At 38.1% G+C, this 25690-nt stretch overlaps 1 protein-coding gene across 2 annotated transcripts; it reads right to left on the reverse strand.

Moving 5' to 3' along the window:
• Positions 1-62: 62 nt before the first annotated feature.
• Positions 63-11865, reverse strand: LOC104119634 (VIN3-like protein 2). Of its 2 annotated transcripts, none has more exons than XR_011412384.1 (5): positions 11549-11850; positions 7363-8041; positions 1733-2052; positions 287-1544; positions 63-184 (listed from the first exon to the last, which is right to left on the reverse strand). XR_011412384.1 is itself a non-coding variant. In XM_070188660.1 (5 exons), the coding sequence occupies exons 2-5, from the start codon at positions 11568-11570 to the stop codon at positions 346-348; spliced, it is 2220 nt and encodes a 739-aa protein (XP_070044761.1). In that variant the 5' UTR covers positions 11571-11628; positions 11711-11865; the 3' UTR covers positions 63-345. The 2 variants fall into 2 exon arrangements, 1 of the variants encoding a protein (XP_070044761.1); XM_070188660.1 differs by having other exon boundaries at positions 63-1544; positions 11549-11628; positions 11711-11865.
• Positions 11866-25690: the final 13825 nt, after the last annotated feature.

A 25690-nucleotide genomic window follows, 5' to 3' on the forward strand; every position in this document is an offset into this window, starting at 1 on the left:
AAGGCACTACTTCTAATGAACATCAAAATCTTCATGCTTAACAAATCAAGTAACATCTCTAGTTCAAAAGAATCAAATATCCAATAGATATTTATTTCAAATAATCTTACAGCAGATCCCTTTCATTCCAACTCCAACTTCATAACCACCAGAGAGAAATGTGGATCAATTGGGCAGAAGCAACCTGTGAGAAAAATAAAAGATGGTCTAAATGTTTACAACATAGAATTATAATGATCATATAGGACAATTTGGGAATCAAAGAATTATGTTAAGCTAAACAAACCCCATGGATTTGCAATTATAAATCATGAAGCAGAGAGAAGAGGATCCATTCTGAATCCGTTAATGCCAAAGCTTCAGACAAAAGCCTCCAGGAACTACAGAGGATCTCTTGCTTGAGATAACATCAGAGAAAGTATCCACCAGCTGCCCAGCAAGCGATGCTGGATCTTCGATAAGGTTATCAACGAATGCCTTTACAATCCTAACATCTTGTGGTGTAGCTCTTAAGCTATACCAGGTTAAGAACTTCTGCCTGAATGTCTTATCAATATGTTCACCACATTCTAACCATCTAACTACTTTGACGTAATACTCGAAATCTTTATCTCCAGTTCCAGTACATTCTTCTTGCCATTCTCCAACTCTCTTCTTCGAAGAGCTGCCAACTTGTGGTCCATCCTCCTTCCCTGATCCATTATCAAGATCTTTGCTGCAATGTTCCGATTTCCCTTTCCGGCCAAGGCTGCCCTTCACATTCTCCAATTTGCAGGGTGTAATAGGCAAGCCAGCTTCCACACTACTGACAATTGGTGTAAATTCCAAGGCAGTCTGCGGAGGTGCATTTGACCCATTATCGGTGCTTGTCTCATCTGTTGTTTGAACATCTGAACACTGCTTGTTCTCAAGGTTTATAGCATCAGTATTCGGCAAGGAGCTTACTTTCACCATGCTATCTTCCTCATCGCCGAAAGATACCATTTCTCCTGCATTTCCTGTTTGACTTTTACCAGTAAAGGCGATTGTGTTGCAACACATGTCCGCAGAAATTGTTTTATCAGTGTTGTCACGACAAGAAAGACAATTATCCCTTCTGTTCTCATCGTCACTGCTGCAGAGAATAATGTTATTAGTTTCATCCTCCACTGAAGAAGGATTAGAAAGGTTGCTGCAATTCGTTGGTGGACTTTGACTTCTCTCAACTTCCAAGCTTTTCAAGTTCAGATTAGACAATTCATTTCCAGCTTTACTAGTGCAGAATTTAACTTCAAACATTCCCAGCTCTCTTTTGCTATCAAGGGACACGATCTTGAGAACGTAAGCTGTAGCTGGAGTCAGATCTGAGAGCACAAACCTAGTGCTAGGGGAAAACAATGTCCGAGTTGGTTCTACTGGATATTCCGTTTCATCAGCTTTCCGATGCCACAAAGTGTAACCAACAACATTCTCCATAGAAGCTCCTTCAGAACTCAAAACAACAGTCACAGATGAGGCAAAGACATCTTCAAATCTGACAAGTTTTGATCCCGTCACATAGCAATCTACAAAATATAGCCCCATGTAAATGTATTTACTTCACTTGACTTAAATGACCACCAAACTTAGACAAAGAAAAGAATGAAGGCATCACAGTAACACATGAAAAGATAGGGATTCTACAGAATCAATAAATAGATAAGGACAGTGTCTATGTCTCCAATAACAAACCTCAAATTAGAATGAGTATTACCTTTGATCTTAGAATTAGACGGAATTTGGGACACTCTCTCAGAGAGCAGGGCGTCTATGTACTCAATAGCCAAGCCACAAAGTTGCTGAACAGCTGGGCCAAATGAGAGCCTGTTCACAATACCTCTAGCCATCTTCACAGGCAAACCAGTCAGAGGGCCTACATCCGCTTCAAGCTTCTTTACTGCTTCATCAAGAACTTCACACAGCTTTTGGCAACTTTTGGTGCCAACTGAAATTTTTTGGCTCAACGAAAGCCTATAACATAATATGTCTACGCGCCTGGTATCTCTTGCCGTAATAAGTTGTTTTTTCAAAGAACTGCAAGAATTGAAGAAAACATCTTTATTTCTACATACTAACCATAGCTTGAATTCTAATCATACAAGTTTGCATATCACAATACTTAAAAGCTTATAGACATGTCATTAGTCCTTTATGGATTCTACATGGAAATAGTTCACTGTAATTCAATTATGCAATAGAAGATCAATTTCACAACAGCAAAATTTTAACATTTTATTGTAGACTTGAAGGGAAATAGATATGATAATTAGGTCAATTGCCAACTAAGATAATGCACAAAATTGAACTTCTTCGGGGAACAGGAAGACACTGATATACAAAAAACAATAAGAATCTACAGAATGGACAAAAGAGGATACAATAAAACCAGTTAGGAATTTAGTGTTCATGAACTGTACAAGGTCTTCAATCCCATCTGCAAAGATTTGTTTGCATCAAAATACGAGTTGTTTCAGAAACCGGCTCAACCAGATATAATATTTACAAAATGTCAAAATCTATCCTTCCAAAGAGTCCACAAAAGGAAGTGAGGGGTGAAGACCCACAGCTTATATCTATGCTTCTCAATTTTTGAACCAGCATAATAGCCTGTTTGGATTTAGCCGAGGGTCTATCGGAAATAGTCTCTCTGCCCTCCAGGTAGGGGTAAGGCTGCGTACATCCAACCCTCTCCATACCCACTTGTGGGATTACACTAGGTTGTTGTTGTTGTTGTTGTGTTGTATAATAGCCTGTTTGGCCAAGATTCAAAAGCAGCTTACTATGAGAAGTGCTTTTTTTCAAAACTGCTTTTCTCAAAAGTGCTTTTTTTCAAAACTGCTTTTGATGAGAAACAGTTGAGGAAAAGACCAAAACAATACATCATCTTTGGCTTTAGAATCAAAGTCATACATATTCTTTCACATGGAGCACTAATAGTACATTTACTTTAACAAAGTGGTGCACTTTTAGTCATAACACTGAAAAAAGCCCAAAAACATACATTATCTTTGGCTTTAGACTCAAAGTCATACATATTCTTCCACATGGAGCACTAATAGTCCATTTACTTTAACAAAGTGCACTTTTAGTCATAACACTAAACACATTTTATTTTTTAATAAAAATCTAAGATCTGACAAAATATTTATTCCCTTTATTTTCTTGTTTACCGAAAGAAATAAAGATGACATATTTATCTAGATAGCAAATAATAAATATACATAGAATTTATTAACTATTTATCTATTTACTATCCGTAAAATATACATTGTACTAAGAAATGTTAAACACCGTTAATATTTATTTGCAATGATTTTTATCTAGATAACCTCAAATGGTATCTAGATTTTTTATTATATACATAATATTTACTATACGTTGACATAAAATAAATATACGTAAAATCATTGCTGAGAGTAAAATAAATTTTATTACTAAAATAAATATATGTAATATATATATTTATTAGATTTTTTTATTTTATGGGAGTCAGCGTATAGTAAACATAATATTTATTTTTATTTTATGTATATTTTATGGGAGTCAGTGTATAGTAAGATTATTTTGACTAATTAATTTGAAAAACACTTCTGAGCAGGAATTAGTATTTGGCTTTTAAAAAGTGCTTCTAAGTGTATTTTTCTCAAAAGTGTTTTTCAAAAAAGTGTTTTTGGGGAGAAGCTACAATTTTCTGCTTCTCCAAAACTGCTTCTGCTTCTACTCAAAAGCACTTTTTTTCTTCTAAAAATTTGGCCAAACACTTCAACTTTGAAAAAAAAAATGCACTTTTTTTAAAAAAAAAAGTGCTTTTGAATTTGGAGAAGCTTGGCCAAACAGGCTATAAAACTCAATGAATGGTTACACTAAATAAGAAACATGCATGCAACATCAAAGAAACTGGAAAATAAGCAAAGTATAATAACTGTAATGTTTGGACAACATAATGTTAACTTTAGATTCTGTTGGATGCGCAGATTCTCGTTCAAATGCACAGAGAAATAATACACCCTCCATCACAAGATAATGCAGGGCTGCAAGTAAGAAGGTCCGCGGATCAATCTTTTGTATGAATTTGTCAATTTCTTTTTAAATATACATAAACTAAAACTACATAAAAGTACATAAATTAAAATATTCTATAATAAAGCATCTAAAAAGATGTTTGGACTACGAAAAAAGGTAGTGACAAAAATCTGTTAAACTTCCTAAATAGAAAGTGTCACTTTTGAGATGAAGGTGTAAAAAGATCTTTGAAATACTATTTCCCAATCTCATACAGAGACGTTGATCTATATACTTGTTCCATATTTCATAGATTTGATCCTATGTTTCATTTTTTTTTATTTGTTTACTTATTTATTCCATCAGATGCCCTAGTCAATTATTTAATATCCAGATCATGGAAATTTCAGTTAGTACATATCATCACAACAACAACAATAAAAAACCTAATGAATTTCCACAAGTGCGGTCTGAGGAGGGTAGTGTGTACGCAGACCTTACCCCTACCATGAGAGTGCAGAGAGGCTATCGAAACCTTACCCCTACCTTGAGAGTGCAGAGAGGCTATCTTCGATAGACCCTCAGCTAAAGAAAAGATGAAAAGAAGCAGTGGCAACAAACAATAACAACGAGATATCAAGAAACGCAAAGTGAAAGATAGCAATCAAACAGCAAGTAGTAATAGCAATCTAAGAATAAGAAAGATACAATACTAACACAAATATTACCCGGTATGGGAAAGAAAAAGGAAAACGCTCGACTACCTACTATTCTTCTACCCTAATCATCGACCTTCACACCCTCTTATCATGGGTCATGTCCTCGATAAGCTTAAAATGCGTCATGTTCTGCCTAATCACCTCTCCCCAATACTTCTTAGTCCTAGCTCTACCTATCCTCATACCCACCAAGGACAACCTCTCACACCTCCTAATTGAGGCATTTGTGCTTCTCTTCATATGCCTCAACTTCTCTTCATTTGATAGAAAGGTTTGGAGGGCGAGCATTAGGGTCGTAGGTTAGTAGGTAGTTAAGCATTTTTCTACTCCGTTGTGGGTGTCAGGCTAGTTTGTTAGTGTCTTGCTTTAGTTTGATAGTGGTACTTGTTGTGTTCGTACTATTTTTCTGCTCCGGTTTCCTAGTACCTTTCCATTGTAATTATTGATATTGCTTTTTCCATTTATTTTTCTGATTTCTAGGTCGCTGGTACTTCCTGGCGTATGTTGATACTGTTCCTTTACCTCTTTTTCATCTCCTTGTGCCGAGGGTATTTCGGAAACAGCCTCCCTACCCCAGGGTAGGGGTAAGGTCTGCGTACACACTACCCTCTTCATACCCCACATGTGGGATTATACTAGGTTGTTATACTCCGCTTTGGGGTTGAGCTAGTCTTACACATATGGATGAACTAACAGATTAGTCCATACTCTTTGTAAAGTTTGGAATAACACGAGGGACCCTAAAAGAGAATGATCAATAAAATACCATGCCGGATCAATAGAAAGTTTTGATCATATTTCAATACCCTGTATTGCTATTAAACTATGAAAGAGTTCTTGGAATAAAACAAAATGAAGTTGGGTTGAAGAAATAAGTCTAGGATCAATCCTATTTAAGTAAGAACATGCCCAACAACTTAAATTATAGATGGAACTTGGTATGATTCTTCATATACCAGAAACAGTTTACCTTCTCCTTTCCAATTTGCACCCTCAAGGCAAAGAACCCTCCACGTATTGCTTGACGTAAAACAGATAGTGGATTTGTTTCTGTCTTTTGTTGAATCTTTTTCACGGCTCGATAGATAATTTGATAAGCCAATGATTTTTTTTCGTGTTTCAGAATACGGTTAACCAACATGTTAACTAATCGATTACGATAATAGAAAGTTTTGATCATATTTCAATACCCTGTATTGCTATTAAACTATGAAAGAGTTCTTGGAATAAAACAAAATGAAGTTGGGTTGAAGAAATAAGTCTAGGATCAATCCTATTTAAGTAAGAACATGCCCAACAACTTAAATTATAGATGGCACTTTGGTATGATTCTTCATATACCAGAAACCATTTACCTTCTCCTTTCCAATTTGCACCCTCAAGGCAAAGACCCCCCCCCCCCCCAACCCAATCGGCTAATCATAGGAACTACAACTCTGATTAACACAGTAAATCAAAGTACACTCCATTCAGGCTAGCAAAAATGCGCACACAAGGAGTACAGCCTAACAGCCATTGGAAAAGAGAAGCAACTTCTCATAAGTGAATTGAGAAAAAAATTATGAAAAAAGTTGAGCAAACTCCATCAAATCTCTCTACAATTAGGAGCCTGTTTGGATGGGCTTAAGTTTTTAACTTGTGGAAAACCCAAAACCAATAAGTTGGAAAACCCAACTTTTTCTAAATTGGCTTAAAAGCCATATTGCTTTGACCAAGGATATTACATTCTTATCCCTTATAATTGTTCTTAATCCCAAAATTACCCCTAAGTAAAAACCCTACAACATACTATTTTATTTTTCCCCATTCTCCAATATTTGTCAATTTCTTGAAGTTCTTAACGTGAAGCAAACAATAGTTTTTTAAATAATGTTTGATACATTCCAATATTTTGTAAATATTGTTCTTTTGGCTTCTTTTTTTGGTTCCATAACATTTAATTTTTTTGGTCGTTGAATCCTTCCTTTTTTTTTTTAATTGGTGTAACTATATTCTAAAATCATATCATTCAATGAATTTACATGTTACCCCTGAATTTGAAGCTATGAACAGAAAATATAATATTATGGTAATCATCTTGTTTATAATGTTAACAACTTTAAGGATATTTCAGTCATTTTAACAAGAAAAAGTGCTTACCAGCACTTGTTTACCAAACACTTCATCAGCTTGTTTTAAGTTTCAGCACTTTTATCCTAACACGTAACTGTTTATTTATAAAACAAGTTCCAGCACTTATAAAGTGCTTTTAAGCACTTAACTTAAAAGCCACTTTTTTTAAGCCAATCCAAACGGACCCTAGGTCTTTTCTGAAGCTCTTGTTGGTTATTTGTTGCGATAAATGGTCCACAGTTCTAACATAAATCTGATGTCTATGGAAATACTCATTCCCAAAAGAACAAGATACCAATCCCAAGACGAAAGTTAAGTGGCCAAGGCGTTAATAAAAGTACTTTTATCAGAAGAGCTACAATACACATAATTACGGAAAAAGAGAAAGGTAAGAAAACTTGGGATGTGGACAAATATAGATGCCATTTGAAAGAAAAATCTTATGTCTTGTTGTGGACTCATAAAAGTACAACATCAGATCACGCTGATATGAGGCAATATAAAGAGTTACCTGAGTAGATCATTAGCTTTTCCACAGGATACACAATAAAAGATTCCATTATTGCCCTCGTCTAATTTATCAGTTGCAATACCAGATTCTCCATGCTTAATGGCACACTCAAGGTGACATGACATACCACATGAATCCCCTTGAAAAGGAGGCTCTGAGCTGCAAATCAACCATAGACTAGGGTCCTTGTTGTCATCATAGTTACGGCAAATACAACATGAACACCTTTTGCAAAATGCATCTTCGCAACTTAATTTAGCTCTGCAAGCCAAATTTTTGCAGTACACAACATTGTCTAAACTATTATTAACATTTGTTGTTGAAGAATTATTAGCCTCAATAGGAAAACGACTTGGATGCTCAGCTTTCCTCTGCCTCTTGGAACTCCTCTGACCACTCTCTGATGAAGGCTGCATTTCAAGATTAGATGTACTTCCATGCTCCAGTGAATTCTTCTCAGATACAATTTTCAGAAGGTTTTCTATTATTTTTAATTTTGTCAGTCCAGTATACTTCCTTTCTTTTCCCATCTCTGCACACAATATCTGCAAAATCTCCTGACGGCTCCAAGATTGCAGCATTTCAGGGGCACCATGTGACCGCTTTGATAATTCATAAACTAATTCCCTCTTTTCCTTCATACTCAATTTACTGCACTTAGATGGATCAAATGCAAAACCTAGAACAAGAAAGCAGGAAAGGTAACTTCAAACAAACAAGTTTGTAAATTCCTATCCAATAAAAACCAATATGGTTAGCAAAGTACATTTGACAAGTCAAATGTAATAAAAACTGAGACGTTGCTGTTCTTCTCTTTCTTTTAATTCTTAAAATTTTAAATTATTTGTGTAGCTTCAGTTCATTTTTGAAGGGCCTTCAAGCTAATATCGTTCAATTTTCTATATTAAAAAGTCATTAAGTTCAATTTTCTTACTGCTTGTGGCTTCCCTCAGTAATGGAATATACTTCAACTGCAACCAGATTACCAGAAAACACGAAGAAAAGCCATTATTTGCAATCAAATGGCAAATGCAAGTAATAGGACAAACGGAGAGAGAGATCATTCAATCGATCAACTATGCCACTAATCCCAAACTAGTAAAGTCGGCTATAATCCTCATATTTATTCTGCTTTATTTGGGTCCAACTCATCTCACAACTAAATATTTTATCTTTTAAAGAAAATTTGGTGATCTTTAAGATTAGAGTTTCTCTAAATCTTACACTTATCGTGAAACTGATATATACAAGTCTCTAACTTATAGTCATAATGCAAGTATAACTACAAATAAACATTAATCCAAACTAGTTGGTATCACCTATTTGAGTCATTTGCTTCTATGTGTATTCTGTTCCTAGTTAAATCCCTGTTTGATTCTAAAAATATTGTAGGTTTTCTGTTCTATTCTAAGCTGAGCCCTTATTAATTTCAAGAGACTGTAGGTCTTCTGTCTCCAATTCAACCACCCTGCTTTAGTTTAATATGTTAGTTAAATCCCTGTTTGATTCTAAAAAAATTGTAGGTTTTCTGTTCTATTCTAAGCTGAGCCCTTATTAATTTCAAGAGATTGTAGGTCTTTTGTCTCCAATTCAACCACCCTGCTTTAGTTTAATATGTTACATCTTCATTTATCATTACATTCTCTTGCAAACTGAACCTAGATATTTGAGTTGTCTGCATTTAAAGGTCAAAGTCTAGTCTAATCCCATCTCAACATCATTCTTCTTATAGTACTAAACTTAATAGTGCATATACTTTGTTTTACTTCTGCTTATCTTAAAACTCTTCCTTTTTGAGTAATTATCGAAAATTCCAACTTTTGACTGAATCACTCGCCAATTTACTTGATAAACACAATATTACCGGCAAATGTATGCACATAGAACAACATCTTGTATACACAAGGTTAACTCATCTATAAATCAGCTAAACAACTATAGACTCAAAGCAGATCTCTAGTGTAAGGTGTTCTTTTCTTTTTTTGGAAAGAGTAAAAGAGCATAGATATGTAGACATTACAACGATGACGAAGAATGCTTTTATTTTATGCTTGGTAGATATAATGTTGAGGGTATTTCTTTTCTTCTGCTACAAAATTTCATTGTCTTTTGACGTTTGCGTAGAAAATCACTAATTTCATACACAAAGACAAGGAACAATCAGTTTTTTGTTTCGGTAAAAAAATTCATTGGATGCTGATATGCGCAACTGTTAACATCTCAAAAATCTTAGCTGAATCAGAATCTCCCATTCAAACATAAAAATTAAATTAAATTAGCACATCCCATTATGAATTTCGTTAATGACACTTTCACATCTCCTTGGCCTCCTCTCCTTCAACCTCCTCTCTCTATATGCACATCTCTCGTCCCCATGTCCGGAGCTTTATCCAAGCAATAAATCCCTTCGGCGCACTCAATAACCTTGGAACGTAAACATACTCGTAAACGAACCCCCTTCCTTTTAACATTCTGCTTGTTAATAGATGTTACACGTGCCAGCTAAGCTCACAATCTATCAATCACCTATTCCTGCAGTATCCAGTGGTTGCTGATATCTGGCATATGTTCTTCTCAGTTTTTAGCGTCAGTTGGACATTACCTCAGAGCATCAAGGAAGGCTAGAACATTTGGAAAGTTGATAAGGCCATTAAGAAAATCTGGCAGATGATCCCAGCATGCAATTATTTGGTGTATTTGGTCAAAAAGGAAACAAAGATGTTTTGATGGCATTTCAACTCCAAACGACACCTTGAAAGCTAGATGTCTACTGAATCTTTTTAGTTGGAGTAATTTTACTCCTGTAAATAATGTTGTCCTTTATCTTCACTTTATTAGCTCTCTTACCCTGGCTTGATAGCCTACTTTTCCAGTGCTCTATATTTTTGGTTAGCTCCCTGATCTTAGTTTAGAAGATGTTGTAATGGAGTTAACATACTTTTGTACTTATTGCATCTTCTTGATGCCAGCAATATAGCATCTTACTTCATCAAAAATAATCAGAACACCCTTCCTTTTTCTTTTCATTGAAATTTTTATGTTCTCTCAGATTTTTACCTTACCTACCATGGCTACTTTTATATTCACTACAATTCTTGGAGTGGGAGTAGCCATGGCTATTATATGCCCTAGGCATGTAGTCATGCGTGCTTTTAGGGCTTGGAATTGCCCGCACGCACAGCATTCTGATTTTGGGTGCATGCTTTGCTCTGCCCCGCACATGGATTCTCTGACAAGATAGCTTTTAGTAAAATGTTCCTAACTTTTTGTGAGAATGTCCAAATGATCGAAAGGTTTGAAGCGTTGGAAACTAGACTTTAAGGGGATTTAATTGGCCATCTAATTCACTCCTTAATTCATTATACATTGGGAATTGTGATCATTTGATGTCAGGGCATGTGTGACTATGGTCGTCTTCTTCCTTTATACAATTGCAACTTGTTTCGAACTACCTTTTCCTTCTTCTAAACATCCACACTACCTCTTGTACATAATATTTAGGTAAAGTTTTAGAAAGATAAAGGTAGAGAATGTAGCTATTTCTCCTTTGACTTGACATTGTCATAGCACTCCATTTCCTTGAATATTTCCAAACTGACCATATAATATGGTCGTGTCATTGTAAAGTAGGAATCATGTCCATAATTCCTCAGTTCTCATAGGTAAACCCTTTACAAATTGTAAAATGTGACCACAACACTGTAGGCAGAGAAAATGGCATAGTTATCACATTGTTGATATCTTCCAAATATAATAATTATACTCGCCCCAGAAGAGTAGGTACGTAGGTAACTAACCACCAATTCTACCACCCATTTCAGTAAACCAAAACATTAAAAAAAATTACACAATGTGAGAAAAACAAGAACTAATTATTATACATATAAAACAGTAATTAAATTTCATACTATAGTATGCAAGAGATAAAATAAAATTAACAGTATGTATAAAGAAAAGAAAGAATGGATGAAATTAACACCATTCAATATATCAGTAAAACATTAGCAGGATGATAAAGTAACAGATCAGAAATTTCACAGCTACTTCCTCTGTCCCAATTCGTATTTTGCCTAATTTGACCAATACTTGAAAATTGATTTGACTTAATATTGGATATTCTTGTGAAATTCTTACTTTACTAGCCATTGTTTTTGGCAGAATAAAGCCAAAAAGAAAAGAAAATTACCCTCAAAGGAAGAATTGTCCATGGCAGCTGGTAAAAAACCAACCACCCTTTGTAGCCTTAGCACCTGAGACCCACAGTTTCTGAAACAGAAGGGATGGGATTTTCAATCAGATTATAACTTTGACCCAAACAGAGAGAGAAGCATAGATATGTATCGCTCACCAGTTTCATGTGGTGTGAAAGATCACACAATCACACACGTTAAAGAAAGAGAGTGGGAGAATAGAATAGAAATAGTAGAAAAAAGGCGAGGAATCCATGACGAGAAAGGGATCTTTCAACGTGGGCTTTTCGGTACCCGAAGCAGTAGTTGCTCTTGATAGTACTTGATAGAGAGAGGGTGGTGGGGTCCTCGTGTGGGTCCAAGGGGTGCAGATTTGGAGGAGGAAATTAAATATATTTACGATATGGGCTAGTAATTAGCTCTTTTTTAAAAGGCACAACTATGACTCGCGGGGCTCGCCCGGGACAGAGCACTCGTAAAATACTCCTGGGCTTATGTGTGGGGTTTAATTTCGTGAGACTTATACCTTAATTATCGGGGCTTACGTCTCGGACACGCCCAACGTCCAGTGTATTGGACTCGCCTAGAAGAACTTTATGCAATTGTGTGTAACTAACTTTGTAAATCCTCAAATTTTCGTAATAAATCGTTGACTATTCAAAATTACTTTTTTCTTAATTATAAATCATTAAGTTGAGAGTATTTTATGTCATAATTAAAATAAAAATTATTGCACGTTATCCACTAAGACTGCTATGATAGTAAATTTTAAATAAATCTTTTATTTAAAAAATATTATTTATTAACTTTTGTTATGTCTTTATTATATAATAGTCCATAATTTTTTTATAATTTTTTTTCGAAATATTTTTTTTTCACATTTACGAGATACAATACTTATTAATTGAATAGCTCAGTATTAGCTAGTAACTATTTATAAATAATTAGTTATCATGGTATAGTATGGTGAATTATGTGTCACTTTATTAACTTGTTGAAACTTAAAAATAAATGATGTTAGAGAATCATATTTAAATTGTGAATTATGTTTTTATATAACTTCTCTTTAAATAAAAGGAGTATTTTAAAAAAAAATCAAATTATAATATCGGAATTCTTTCAAGATTCATTACTCCTTAAGAGATACATATAAGATTTCGTATCGAATACATTACTTTTGATGTTTGAGTTGTAACGTCGTTGTAGCTAATTTGCATATTATGATATATGTCATACTTTTCGTATTATTCATAGTTGAATTATAATTTATAAATATTTTAAATAGATTATTTATTATAGTTTTGTGATTTTAATGTAATTTTTATAATTATTTTTTATTTTATATTATCTTAAAATTCTTGAAATTAGTAAAATTTAAAGATCTGTGGGACTTATGCCCCATGTCTCAGGGCTTACGCCTCGCCTCGTTAGAGGTAAAATGCCTCGCCTCATGCCCCCGCCTTTTAAAACATTGATAACTAGTATACGTAAGCCACCACCACAGGATGTGGTGCAGCGGATGGGGCTGCTCTTCCCTTAACCAGAGGTCTCGAGTTCGAGCCCTGGGTATGGAAGAATCCTTGGTAGGGAGCGCTTTCCCCCGAATGAGGCCCTATCGGTGCGAATCCGAATATAATCGGGCTCCAATACAGGTACCGTACACCAAATGGGAAACCAAAATAAAAAGTATACGCAAGCCACGAAGGAAAAGGAAAAAAAAGAAAAAAAAAGGGGAAAACCAAAAGATACAATCTCGGATATAATGGTTATTAATTTGAACATGCAAATATGAATTATCAAAGTTTAATTAGACACATATAGCTTATTTTACTTATTTTTTAATTATATAAGATACAAACATATTATGAAACATATCTTACTTAATATTTCCTTATAGCTAAACATGTTCTTGGTGTAGATCACACATAATTAGAATACACACAAATTTCGATTTTGCAAGTTTAAAGAGAAGGAAATTAAAGATAAATAGCACCCAAAAAAAGAGAAACCACTTTTGTAACTGTTTTCTTCTGAATTAATCTCCAAAAATTAAACAAGATCTAGCAACATGAAAGGCCATAGTTATGGAGGAATTATCACTTTATTCCCATTAAGAGCAAACTATTTACCCTTTTAAGCTGTCACGATCCAAAATCCACTATAGGTCGTGATGGTGCTCAACATCGCCGTTAGGCAAGCCAACACCTAATTATTCATTTTATCATTTTTAACATCATAAGTCTTCCTTGGATAACGAGGTTAATACGTTAAAATAAATCGTGGTTACGTACAGTTTCGTTAAAATAATATGTGAAAGTGAATCAGTGTAATATAAACCATAACAAGTTCTGAAGCACCCCCAAAAATCGGTGTCATAAGTGCATGAGCATTTGCTAAGGAGTACAATAACAATAATACATCTGTCCAGAATGTAAATAAGACAGGATCAAGTAAATAGAATAATGAAGACTTTGTGGACTACGATGCGTGGCCTGGAATGCAGCTCACATAAAGTCTCCCTCACAGCTGCGCCTACGCGCCAGGCTGATCACCAAATGAACCTGTCAAATCCTGTACATTTAGTGCAGAAGTACAGTATGAGTACGTAAATCAACGCGTACCCAGTAAGTATCTAGCCTAACCCCGGAGAAGCAGTGACGGGGGTCTACATCGACACTTACTAGAGGTCCAACAAAGCAATATAATAAAACAATACGCAGATGTGAAGCACACAACCATAATGGGATAAATCTGTAGGTTACCTAATATTCTAAATATTTCTTTTAAAGTATGAATTTCTCAGTCTTGTATTCTACCTCATCAGCTTAGATATGTCAAGTATCATAAACAACGGATAAGAAGTACCATGTAAAATGCTGGGCATCAGTGGAAGGATAATCTCGTGAATGTTCGGACTACCAGCGATATAACGCACGATTATGTTGAGGTTGTTCGGCCCAATCCAGAATAATGTGTACACTGCCGAGGGTCAAGCAACACGAACCATAGATGCATCTATTATACTGCCGAAGCGTTCGTCCCGCTCCACAAGAAAGAAAGGAAGTTATCGAATTACAAGACACGTGCTTACAATACAATACATGAGCACAAAGTGAATATAATCTTTACCGTTGCTCAAATAACTAGCTAACAACTCAAGGTGATAAGGCTCGGCCTAGTATACATATATTTATTTGTAAATCAATTTCAATTATAAATTCAATTAATTAGGTCAGCAAAATGAGTCCAAACAATTCAAATATTACATGATAAATTCCTAAGTCTACCCGGACATAAACATGTTTTAGCTACGTACGGACTCTCGTCACCTCGTGCGTACGTAGCACCCACAACTAGCTACGCATAACAATAATTATCACCTAGGAGTAGTTTGCCCCTCAGAAGGTTAGACATGAGACTTACCTCGCTTCGAAGTTCCATAACCGGCTCCAACGCCACTCTAACACTCAACTCCAAGCCAAACATTCCGAAACTAGTCAAACAATATGCAACTCAATCAAAATATACTCCAATGCTTACAATTTAACAATTTATAACAATTCTCAACTCTGCTCTAAAAGTCAATAAAGTCAACCTTCAGGCCTACGTGCCCGGATTCCAAAAATATTCGAAGATAGACTTTACCCATAACACCACGAACTCAAATATATAATTTATTCTAATTACCATGTCCAATTTCGTGGTGAAAATCCAAAAATACCAATTTTTAGGTTTTCTACCAAAATTTCAAATTTCTACTCATTTCTATGTTCAAATCCACATATAAACCATGCATTTAACTCACAATATGTGGGAATTACTTACCTTGACATAGATGATGAAATCTCCACTTGAAGCTCTCCAAAAATCGCCCAAGCCAAGAGAGAATGAAAGAAAATGGGCCAAACCCCATTTTTTAAAAACCACACTGCCTAGAAAATTCTGCTTATGCGATCCAGAAGGTCGTTTCTACGACAGCCGCTTCTGCGGCTTCAAATCTTGCACCTGCGAGAACCCAGGCCAGGTCGCGCGGCCGCTTCTGCGGCCCTGATGCGCATCTGTGCCCCCGCTTCTGTGCTGCCCCACTACGCAGGTGCGGTCCCGCTTCTGAAACGAAACGAATGTATTTGCGGTCTCATCACTACCCAACCAAAATTCGCTCCTTCGCTTGCATGGCCGCTTTTGCGACGTCGCACCTGCAACCCTTTTTCTGCAGGTGCGATTGCACCAGTACTCAGGCCCTTCGCAATACAACAAATCTCTAAAGTGATCTGCGACTCGTTTGAAACATACCCGAGGCCCCCGGGACCCCGTCCGAACTTACCAACAAGTTCCATAACATAACACAGACCTACTCGGGGTCTCAAATCACACCAAACAATATCAAAATTGCGAATCAACGATCGAAACCTTTCTTTAAACTTTCAAACTTCGACGAACGTGTCCGAATCATATGAAAATATTCCGGAATGATGCCAAACTTTGCGTACAAGTCCATAATCACGATACGAACCTATTCCAAGTCTCGAAACTTCGAACGAACATAGATAACACCAAAATTCATTTCAAATCAAACTTAAGAGCTTTTTAAACTTTCAAAATGCCAACCTTCCATAATAGGCGCCGAAATGCTCCCGGACTACCCGATACTCAACCCGAATATACGCCCAAGTTCGAAATTATCATACGAACCTATTGGAACCTTCAAATCCCGATTCTGAGGTCGTTTACTCAAAAGTCAATCCCTAGGAAATTATTCCAACTTAAAGCTTCCGAAATTAGAATTTTCCATCCAAATCAACTCTGAACTTCCCAAAATTTAATTCCGACCACATGTACAAGTCATAAAACATGAAGTGAAGCTACTCAAGGCATCAAACCACCGAACGACATGCTAGAGCTGAAAACGACTAGTCGGGTCGTTATATTCTCCCCTACTTAAACATACGTTCGTCCTCGAACGTGCTAAGGACTGCTCCAGAGTTGTCCAAAATCACTATTTAACACCTCCTGCACCTACCCATGCCACCTCAACCCAGTTGAACATATTAGCTTGATTCAGACTGAAGATCCTCCCTTTTATTTAGTCAATAAGCCTTAGAACCAAATTCCAACCTCCGAATTTCTCTACAAGACCTAATTCTAACATACGAACACCATATCAATCACTACACACTGTACCAAAACATGATCATGCACATATGTTGAAGTCACACCATGTACCACATAAGTCGGTTGCCCATAATAATATTCTCCGACCATAATAGCTGGAATTTCATGAATCTGATACCCGCAATACACCTCATGACGCATATAAGTCCTGTTCCAACTCTCGAAGTACTGCCACGACGGAAGAGATGTGTAGAAACTAATAACCACATGTCGAATCAACAAATCATGGAGTCTCTCCTCCTGACAAGGACCATTACCTCATTCTGAACTGAATAATGATATTTGCTCTTTAATATACCCTATATGACTCCGATCGCACTGATCCCAGGTCCAATAACCTCGTCTCACCCAGTACAAGCTACTCAGGCAATAAGCTACCTCAAACACTGACCCAAATCTCATATGACGCCATCAATGCGCCGACAAGCTACAACTTGAATATGACACATAAGGGAGAATGAACTCCGAAAAAAAGAACTACCCAGCCCGCATAGCGAATAAAACGGTCGAAGAGATGCTATGAACCTTTCTTAGAGAATGAGAAACAAATACACAAAAATAAGTATATGGAACCGTACTCAATATCTCACTGTAGCGGCGTGCAACCCGATCCAATCATGGTACCGTTGCGGCGTGCAACCCAATCCAAACAACATGCCCGTGGTGGCGTGCCACCCGATTTGAACAATGTACCCATGGAAGCGTGCCACCCGATCCACACATAACAATAATTAAGGAAATACCCATCAAGCCATAATGCTTATACCTACGAAATACCTGAATACCGACCACAAGCACACCAAGTGCGAAAATACAACCCTGGGGAGATGGATAGCGCCATACACTATAAAACCCAAGCATGACTAAGGTGCAATAAATGACCTGCATCTCGATAACCATCCTACTCATATAATACCACAAGCTGCACGGGACCACAACACATATGCGAATAATCAAGCTGTCTCATAACCCACATGGCACAATAGAGTATTACATGGAATAGCTGACGGTGGGAATAACATCCAATGCTTGACGACTCCTCTATAAGCAATGCTATGATGAATGAACACAACCGACTTGATGTAAATCTACTAGAGGACCTCAAGTCGATTCCGCTTATCCCATACTGGGCTAATAACCTTCCAAGAATCCACAATGGCCCTATTCATGACACACACGAGCAGCCGTCTAATCCGGAACAAACTTCCATAGTTCACAACTAACCGAATAGAGCGTCGTTCAGGCATAAACTCTCATATTAGCGACAGTGCCAGAATCTCCATACTTGGTTTCAATCTTTAACAATCAAGTGACTAACATGACACACTTATACAAATCTCCCTGTGGGGTACGCTCCCATGACCTTCCGTACCAGGTAGCAAAGTTTGCACCTCTATACCACCAATCGTACTAATTCTGTAAAGCAATTCAAGAACCTGCAAATCAATACATAATGCTCCTTCCACAGAACACCATTCCCAGGCGACACTAGGATAATGTAACGACCCGATCGGTCATTTTAAGCTCTAGCATATCGTTCTGCAGTTTGAGGCCTTGAATAGGTTTACTTTAGGTACTACGACTTGTACGTGTAGTCGAAATTGAATCTCGGGAAGTTCGGATTTGATTTGGAAAGAAAATTCTAATTTCAGAAGCTTTAAGTTGGAAGAATTGACTAAGGTTTGACTTTTGAGTAAACGACCTCAGAATCAAGATTTGAAGATTCTAATAGGTTCGTATGATGATTTTGGACTTGTGCGTATGTTCGGGTTGAGTATCGGGTAGTCCGGGAGCATTTCAGCGCCTATTATGGAAGGTTGGCATTTTGGAAGTTTAAGAAATTTTTAAGTTTGATATGAAATGAATTTTGGTGTTATCGATGTAAGTTTGAGATTCCGATCCTTGGAATAGGTTCGTATTGTGATTTATGACTTGTGCGTAAAGATTGGCATCATTCTGGAATATTTAAGTGTGATTCGGACGCATTCGGCGAAGTTTGAATGTTAAAAGTTTAAAGAAAAGTTTCAATCGTCAATTCATAATTTTAATGTATTTTGACGTGGTTTGAGGCTTCGACTAAGTCCATGTCATATTTTGGGATGTGTTGGTATGTTTGGACGGGATCTCGGGGGGCCCCGGGTACGAATCGGATTGAAAACAGATCGAGTTTGGGCTTGAGGGAAGTACCGAGGCAGCTAGGATCTAGTATAATCACACCTGCATGGAAAGGGCCGCAGGTGCGGCATTGTGGTCACAGAAGTGACATTTGGACTGAGCTGGGATGGACGCAGATGTGAGGATATTTTTGCATCTGCGAGCCCACAAATGCGACGAATGCTCTGCAAAAATGGAAAGCGAGCTGGGCAGCTGGGGTCGCAGGAGCAGAAGATCTCCGCATATGCGGGAGCGCAGGAACGTGAGGTGGACCGCAGAAGCAGTCGCGCAGGAGAGGGATTTGGTCCGCAGAAGAGGATTCGCCTGGCTTGGAGAGAACCGCACATGCGATGGATTTTTCGCAGGTGCGGAGAAGTAGAAGCGGCTACTGTTGCGCAGGTGCAAGGAAGCGCTGGGCAGATTTGATTTTTATACGAGATTTGGCCCATTTTCTTTCATTTTCTCTTGGCTTGGGCAATTTTTGGAGAGCTTCAAGTGGAGATTTTCATCATCTATGTCAAGGTAAGTAATTCCCACATATTGTGAGTTAAATACATGGTTTATATGTGGATTTGAACATGGAAATGAGTAAAAATTTGGGATTTTGGTAGAAAACCTAGAAATTGGTATTTTAGGATTTTGACCACAATATTGGACATGAAAATTGGAATAAATTATATATTTGAGTTCGTGGTGTTATGGGTAAATTTTATCTTCGAACAATTTCAGAATCCGGGCATGTGGGCTTGAGGGTTGACTTTATTGAATGTTCGAGCGGAGTTGGAATTTGTTATAAATTGTTAAATTATAAGCATTGGAGTATATTTCGATTGATTTGCACGTTGTTTGACTAGTTTTGAAATGTTTGGCTTGGAGTTGAGTGTTAGAGTGGCGTTGGAGTCGGTTATTGAACTTCAGAGAGAGGTAAGTCTCATGTCTAACCTTGTGAGGGAGAAACTACCCCTAGGTGATATTTATTGTTATTTGCAACTTGTTGTGGGTGCTACGTACGCACAAGGTGACGAGAGTCCGTACGTAGCTAAAGCATGTTTATTGCCGGGTAGACTTAGGACTTTATCATGTAATATTTGAATTGTTTGTACTCATTTTGCTAGCTTAATTAACTGAAATTGATTTAGAAACATATAAATATATTAGGCCGAGCTTTATCACCTTGAGTTGTTGCCAAGATATTTGTTAAATGTAAAGGGATATATTTATTATTGTGCCCATGTACTATTTTGTAAGCACGTGTCTCGTAATTCAATAATTTTCTTTCTTTCTTGTGGAGCGGGCCGAACGCCTCGGCAGTATAATAGATGCATCTATGGTTCGTGCCGCTCGACCCTCGGCAGTGTACACATTATTCTGGATCGGGCCGAATGACCTCGGCATAATCATGCATTATATCGCTAGCAGACCAAATATTCACGAGATTTTCCTTCCACTGATGCCCGGCAAGGTATATGGTATTCCTTATCCGTTCGATACTAGCACTCGATACATCTGAGCTATTGAGATAGAATATGAGACCGAGAAATCTATATCTTTAAAAGAAATGTTTTGGTAGGTTATGTAACTTACAGTTTTACTCCACTATTATTGTTGTGCTTCATTTCTACTTATGATTTATCATATTGCTTTATTGGACCTCTAGTAAGTGTCGATGTCGACCCCTCGTCACTACTCCTCCGGGGTCATGCTAGATACTTACTGGATACATGTTGATTTACGTACTCATGCTGCACTTCTGCACTAAATGTGCAGGATATGACAGGTTCATTTGGTGATTATCTTGGCGCGTAGGTGCAACTGTTGAGGAGACTTTATGTGAGATGCATTCCAGGCTACGCATCGTAGTCTATAGAGTCAGCGTCATACTATTTATTTTATCCTATCTTATTTACATTCTAGACAGATGTTGTATTATTATTGTACTCCTTAGTAAAGACTCATGAACTTGTGACACCGAATTTTGGGATGTACTAGTTGATGCTTACGGTTCTGTATATTATCACCGCCTTTCATTTCTGTTATAAACCACTAATTTTGTATGTCCCCATGGATTTAAAAGTATAAATTTCCTTCCTTCTTAAAATTTACGATTTCGAAAGTAATAAAATGAGTAACCAAATTGATCAATCACTGTTGGCTTTCCTGACGGCGGCGTTAGGCGCCATCACGACCTATAGTGGATTTTGGGTCGTGACAACTTGGTATCAGAGCATTAGGTTCACTTAGGTCTCACGAGTCATGAGCAAGTCTAGTAGAGTCTAGCGGATCGGTACGAAGACATTTGTACTTATCTTCGAGAGGCTACAGGGCTGTTAGGAGCACTTCCCTTCTTGATTCCTCATTGTGTGATTTGATTCCCTTGAGGCTTATGCCTTTATTTCCTTCATAATCAATCTTATACGACGTGAAGTGCTTGTTATCAATTGGGTACCGAGGAGTTGTAATGGTACCGTAGATATGGTGTAGGGGTATTTTTGCCTGCATATTCAGGCAGGCTATTATTGTCGCCTTGCGAAAGAATGTTCTGCTGTTTCAGCTCAGTATCTATATTTCCTATGGTTTCGAGGCTATGCACAACTTATTATGATGTTCATGCATTGTTATCGCACAGTGTTGGTGTGATGGTAGGGTACTTATTTATGGATCGCTATAGTGAATGACTCAAAAGGAGGATTTCTCATTTCATGGTTTAGATGTTCGGCATTTAATTCCAGTGGAGGAAAGGCAATCGGACTATGGAAGTTCAGGCCTTGGTTGATGAAGTAACGTGACTTGATATTTTCGAGCGCGGTGGAGTTCTCATTTGTGATGTGGTGTCGTCAACCTTGTTTGAACGCATTAAGGTTCACTAGTGTTATGGTCTTCTTCGGTTTGCCTTAGGGAAGGGTGTTGTGAAATAGTGTCAAAGAAGCGGTTGTCAGAGATAGCGGTGTGTAGCGGTTTCGAGATCGAATTGGTGTTTCTATTGCTGATGGTTTGAGAAAGATGATCTTCTAGGAGATTTAGAGTTAGTAGCAATTTATTAGTTCAGGTGCTACAGGTATGGATTTGATTCGAGGCAACATTTGGGCAGAGAAGGATGGGGAAGGACATGGTGGGAGGTGTCTCGCGGTGGTGGAATTGCTAGCAGGTCAAGTATGAAAAGCAGAGGTCGAGAAGTTGCTTAAAAGAGATGGTTTAACCAAAGTGGGAGTGGCGGAGTAGCATATGGATTCTGCGGTAGGATAGCCACATACCTTGAGAAAAGTTTAGAGCGATTTGGGGGTCATGGTGGACAGTGACTAGGTCTACAGAATTTATTTGGAATGGTAGCTACTGTGCCGAGTAAGGTTGAATATGACAAAAAGAGGTTTGGTTGGAGTGTTTAGGGGTGTAAGAGCTTGATTATCATTATGGGATACGACGTGTCTTCGAGTTTGGAATGTATTGTTGGACTTGTACAGCTGGTGGACGAGCATGGGCTTGGGAGGGTTTACTGATTTCGTAGTAGTTGTACCCCGTATGGCGTCGTTGGGAGATGTCGGTATGGAATTCCACAGGTGGGCTATCTCCTGTGAGCAGGTTGGCAGTTGCGTGATTTTGATGAAGTTTCCATGAAGAGTTCTACTTACTATCCAGCGGGAGGTCGAACAAGCAATTGTCGCTGATAATTCGGGATGTTTTCTAAAAAGTTTAACAGGAGGTTTCGAGAATTTGGCGGGTTAACGATGCGAGATCAAGGTGATTGAGAAGGAAGAATCTTTGTGGGTTATAGATTTATGTAATCGTATCTTAAAGCTAAGTGGGGGATCCAACCATCTATGATTGGATCGCGTGGTTGTCTGATTATGCAGCTTCTGGTTATCGATGCATTGGTAGGTTATTTATGACGAAGAAAAGAAAACATCAGGGGTATTTCGAGCAAAGGATTTGATGAATGTGTGCTATATCTGGCCTTATCGATTCATGCACAGATTTTAGAGAGACTCAAAGTTTATGCTTCTGGTAGATGTGATATACAAGGAAAAATAATTCATCCGGTTACTTCTTTGGGAGTGTTCATGTATTGACAACGCACTAGAGTTTGGCTCATATTCGGGACTAAGTCAGAGTGGGTGACTCTCAACAGTGGTTCTAATGGGTTCGTTATGTGACTGGAGACCGGGATTTTTGCAGCAGAGTGTGAATAATACTTGGGGAATTTTCTATGTTATCATCGGGTCTGCGAGGCAGTATTGGAAAAATGGGAGAAACGGTTTCGGATTCGCGGAAGGCCTTTCAGAATAGGTGTACCAGTTGGAGATGTTATCGTGCGCATGAGGAAGGTATGAGATGGTTCATGGGTATTGAGACGATGTGGTCTCGTGAAGTGGGTCACTCGGGAAGAGTATTGTTGAGTATCGTTATGATTCTTGAATAGAGCTACTATTATTTCTAAGGCAAGTCAAGAGTGAATTGGAAGAAGTTGGTTCGGTTGGTAATGGTTGAATCAGCATGATTGTGGCAATGATCAGTTCCTTCGACGTGGGAAGTTATACATGTAGTTTATGGTTGTACGTACGGGCTCGACATCCACCATGACTTGATTGATCTGGAAGTTATTTGATTCAAATGGTCTTGTGGTGTAAATGGATTCCAGAAGAGTCATGACGATTTAGATCACGACTTGAGGTTTGTATTTTCTGCGGTTTGGGAATTCAGTTGTGTGTTAAATTGGTTCTTCTGATATGAGCTAAGTGAAAGGTTTCTAGCCAATGAAGTATTTATTCTACTAGTAGTTCGGGGGTTATGATGAATTCTTGTATTCTCGCGTAGCGGCATGATAGGTGCGGTGAGCGGCATGGGAATTTGAAAGTTGAGGATCAAGGTTACGGTTTGGTGTTGACAAGAATGTCACGAGCTCAGATGAGCCGGGAAGAATTTAGATGTTCAGAGTAAGATGACATTATTCTAGTGTCGCCTGGGAATGGTGTTCTGTGGAAGGAGCATTGTGCATTGATTTGCGGGTTCTTGAATTGCTTTACAGATTAGTACGGTTGGTGGTATCGAGGTGCAGACTTTGCTACATGGTGCGGAAGGTCGTGGGAGTGTACCCCACAGGGAGATTTGTTTAGGTGTGACATATTAGTCACTTGATTGTTAAAGATTGAAACCAAGTACGGAGATTTTTGGTACTATCGTTAATGTGAGAGTTTATGCTTGGGAGGCGCTCTATTCCTTTGGTTGTGAACTGTGAGAGTTTGGTCCGGAGTGGACGACTACTCGTGTGTGTCATGAATGGGTCCATTGTGGATCCTTGGAAGGTTATTGGCCTAGTGTGCTATGATCAGAATCGGTTTGAGGTCCGTTGGTGGGTCTAATGTGAATGTGTGCTCTACGTCAGGTCAGATGTGTTCATTCATCATAGCATTGCTTATAGAGGAGTCGTCGGGAATTGGATGTTATTCCTGTCGTCATCTATTCCATGTAATACTCTATTATGCCAAATGGGTTGTGAGACGGCTTGATTATTTGCATATGTGTTGTGATCCAGTGTAGTTTGTGGTGTTACATGAGCAAGATGACTCGTGAGATGCAGGTCAATTATTGCACCTTAGCCGTGCTTGAGTTTTGTAACATATGGCGCTATCCGTCTCCCCATGGTTGTATTTTCGCACTTGGCGTGCTTGTGGTCGGTATTCGGGTATTTCGTAGGTATAAGCATTATGGCTTGATGGGTATTTCCTTAATTATTGTTATATATGGATCGGGCATGGGTACATTGTTCAAATCGGGTGGCACGCTGCCACAGGCATGTTGTTTGGATTGGGTTTCATGCCGCAACGGTACCATGTTTGGATCGGGTTGCACGCCGCAATAGTGAGATGTTGAGTACGGTTCCATATACTTATTTTTGTATATTTGTTTCTCATTCTCTGAGAAAGGTTCATAGCATCTCTTCGGCCGTTTTATTCGCTATGCGGGCTGGGTAGTTCTTTTTTTCAGAGTTCGTTCTCCATTATGTGTCATATTCAAGTTGTAGCTTGTCGGCGCATTGATGGCATCATATGAGATCTGGGTCAGTGTTTGAGGTGGCTTATTACCTGAGCGGCTTGTACTGGGTGAGACGGGGTTATTGGACCTAGGATCTGTGCGATCGGAGTCATATAGGGTATATTAAAGAGCAAATATCGTTATTCAGTTCAGAATGAGGTAATGGTCCTTGTCAGGAGGAGAGACTCCATGATTTGTTGATTCGACAGGTGGTTATTAGTTTCTACACATCTCTTCAGTCATGGCAGTATTTCGAGAGTTGGAACAGGACTTATACGTGTCATGAGGTGTATTGCGGGAATCAGATTCGTGAAATTCCAGCTATTATGGTCGGAGGATATTATTATGGGCAACCGACTTATGTGGTGCATGGTGTGACTTCAGCATATGTGCATGATCATGTTTTGGTACAGTGTGTAGTGATTGATACCGTGTTCGAATGTTAGAATTAGGTCTTGTAGAGAAATTTAGAGATTGGAATTTGGTTCTAAGGCTTATTGACTAAATAAAGGGGAGGATCTTCAGTCTGAATCAAGCTAATGTGTTCAACTGGGTTGTGGTGGCACGGGTAGGTGCACGAGGTGTTAAACATTTATTTTGGACAATTCCGGAGCAGTCCTTAGCACGTTCGAGGACGAACATATATTTAAGTGGAGGAGAATATAACGATCTGACCGGTCGTTTTGAGCTCTAGCGCGTCGTTCGACAGTTTGAGGCCTTGGGTAGCTTCACTTCAGGTACTACGACTTGTACGTGTGTTCCTAATTGAATCTTGGAAAGTTCGG

This window comes from Nicotiana tomentosiformis, chromosome 11 (genome assembly GCF_000390325.3).
Source record: "Nicotiana tomentosiformis chromosome 11, ASM39032v3, whole genome shotgun sequence".
Lineage (NCBI taxonomy): Eukaryota > Viridiplantae > Streptophyta > Magnoliopsida > Solanales > Solanaceae > Nicotiana > Nicotiana tomentosiformis.

Bases quoted from the DNA above. Each gene is read 5' to 3' on its own strand.
- LOC104119634 (XM_070188660.1), bottom strand. From the start codon at position 11,570: ATGGACAATTCTTCCTTTGAGG. The intron at 8,042-11,548 runs GTAATTTTCTTT...TTCTTGTTCTAG, and splicing joins GGACAATTCTTCCTTTGAGG to GTTTTGCATTTGATCCATCT. The intron at 2,053-7,362 runs GTAACTCTTTAT...CAATTCTTGCAG, and splicing joins AAAGCTAATGATCTACTCAG to TTCTTTGAAAAAACAACTTA.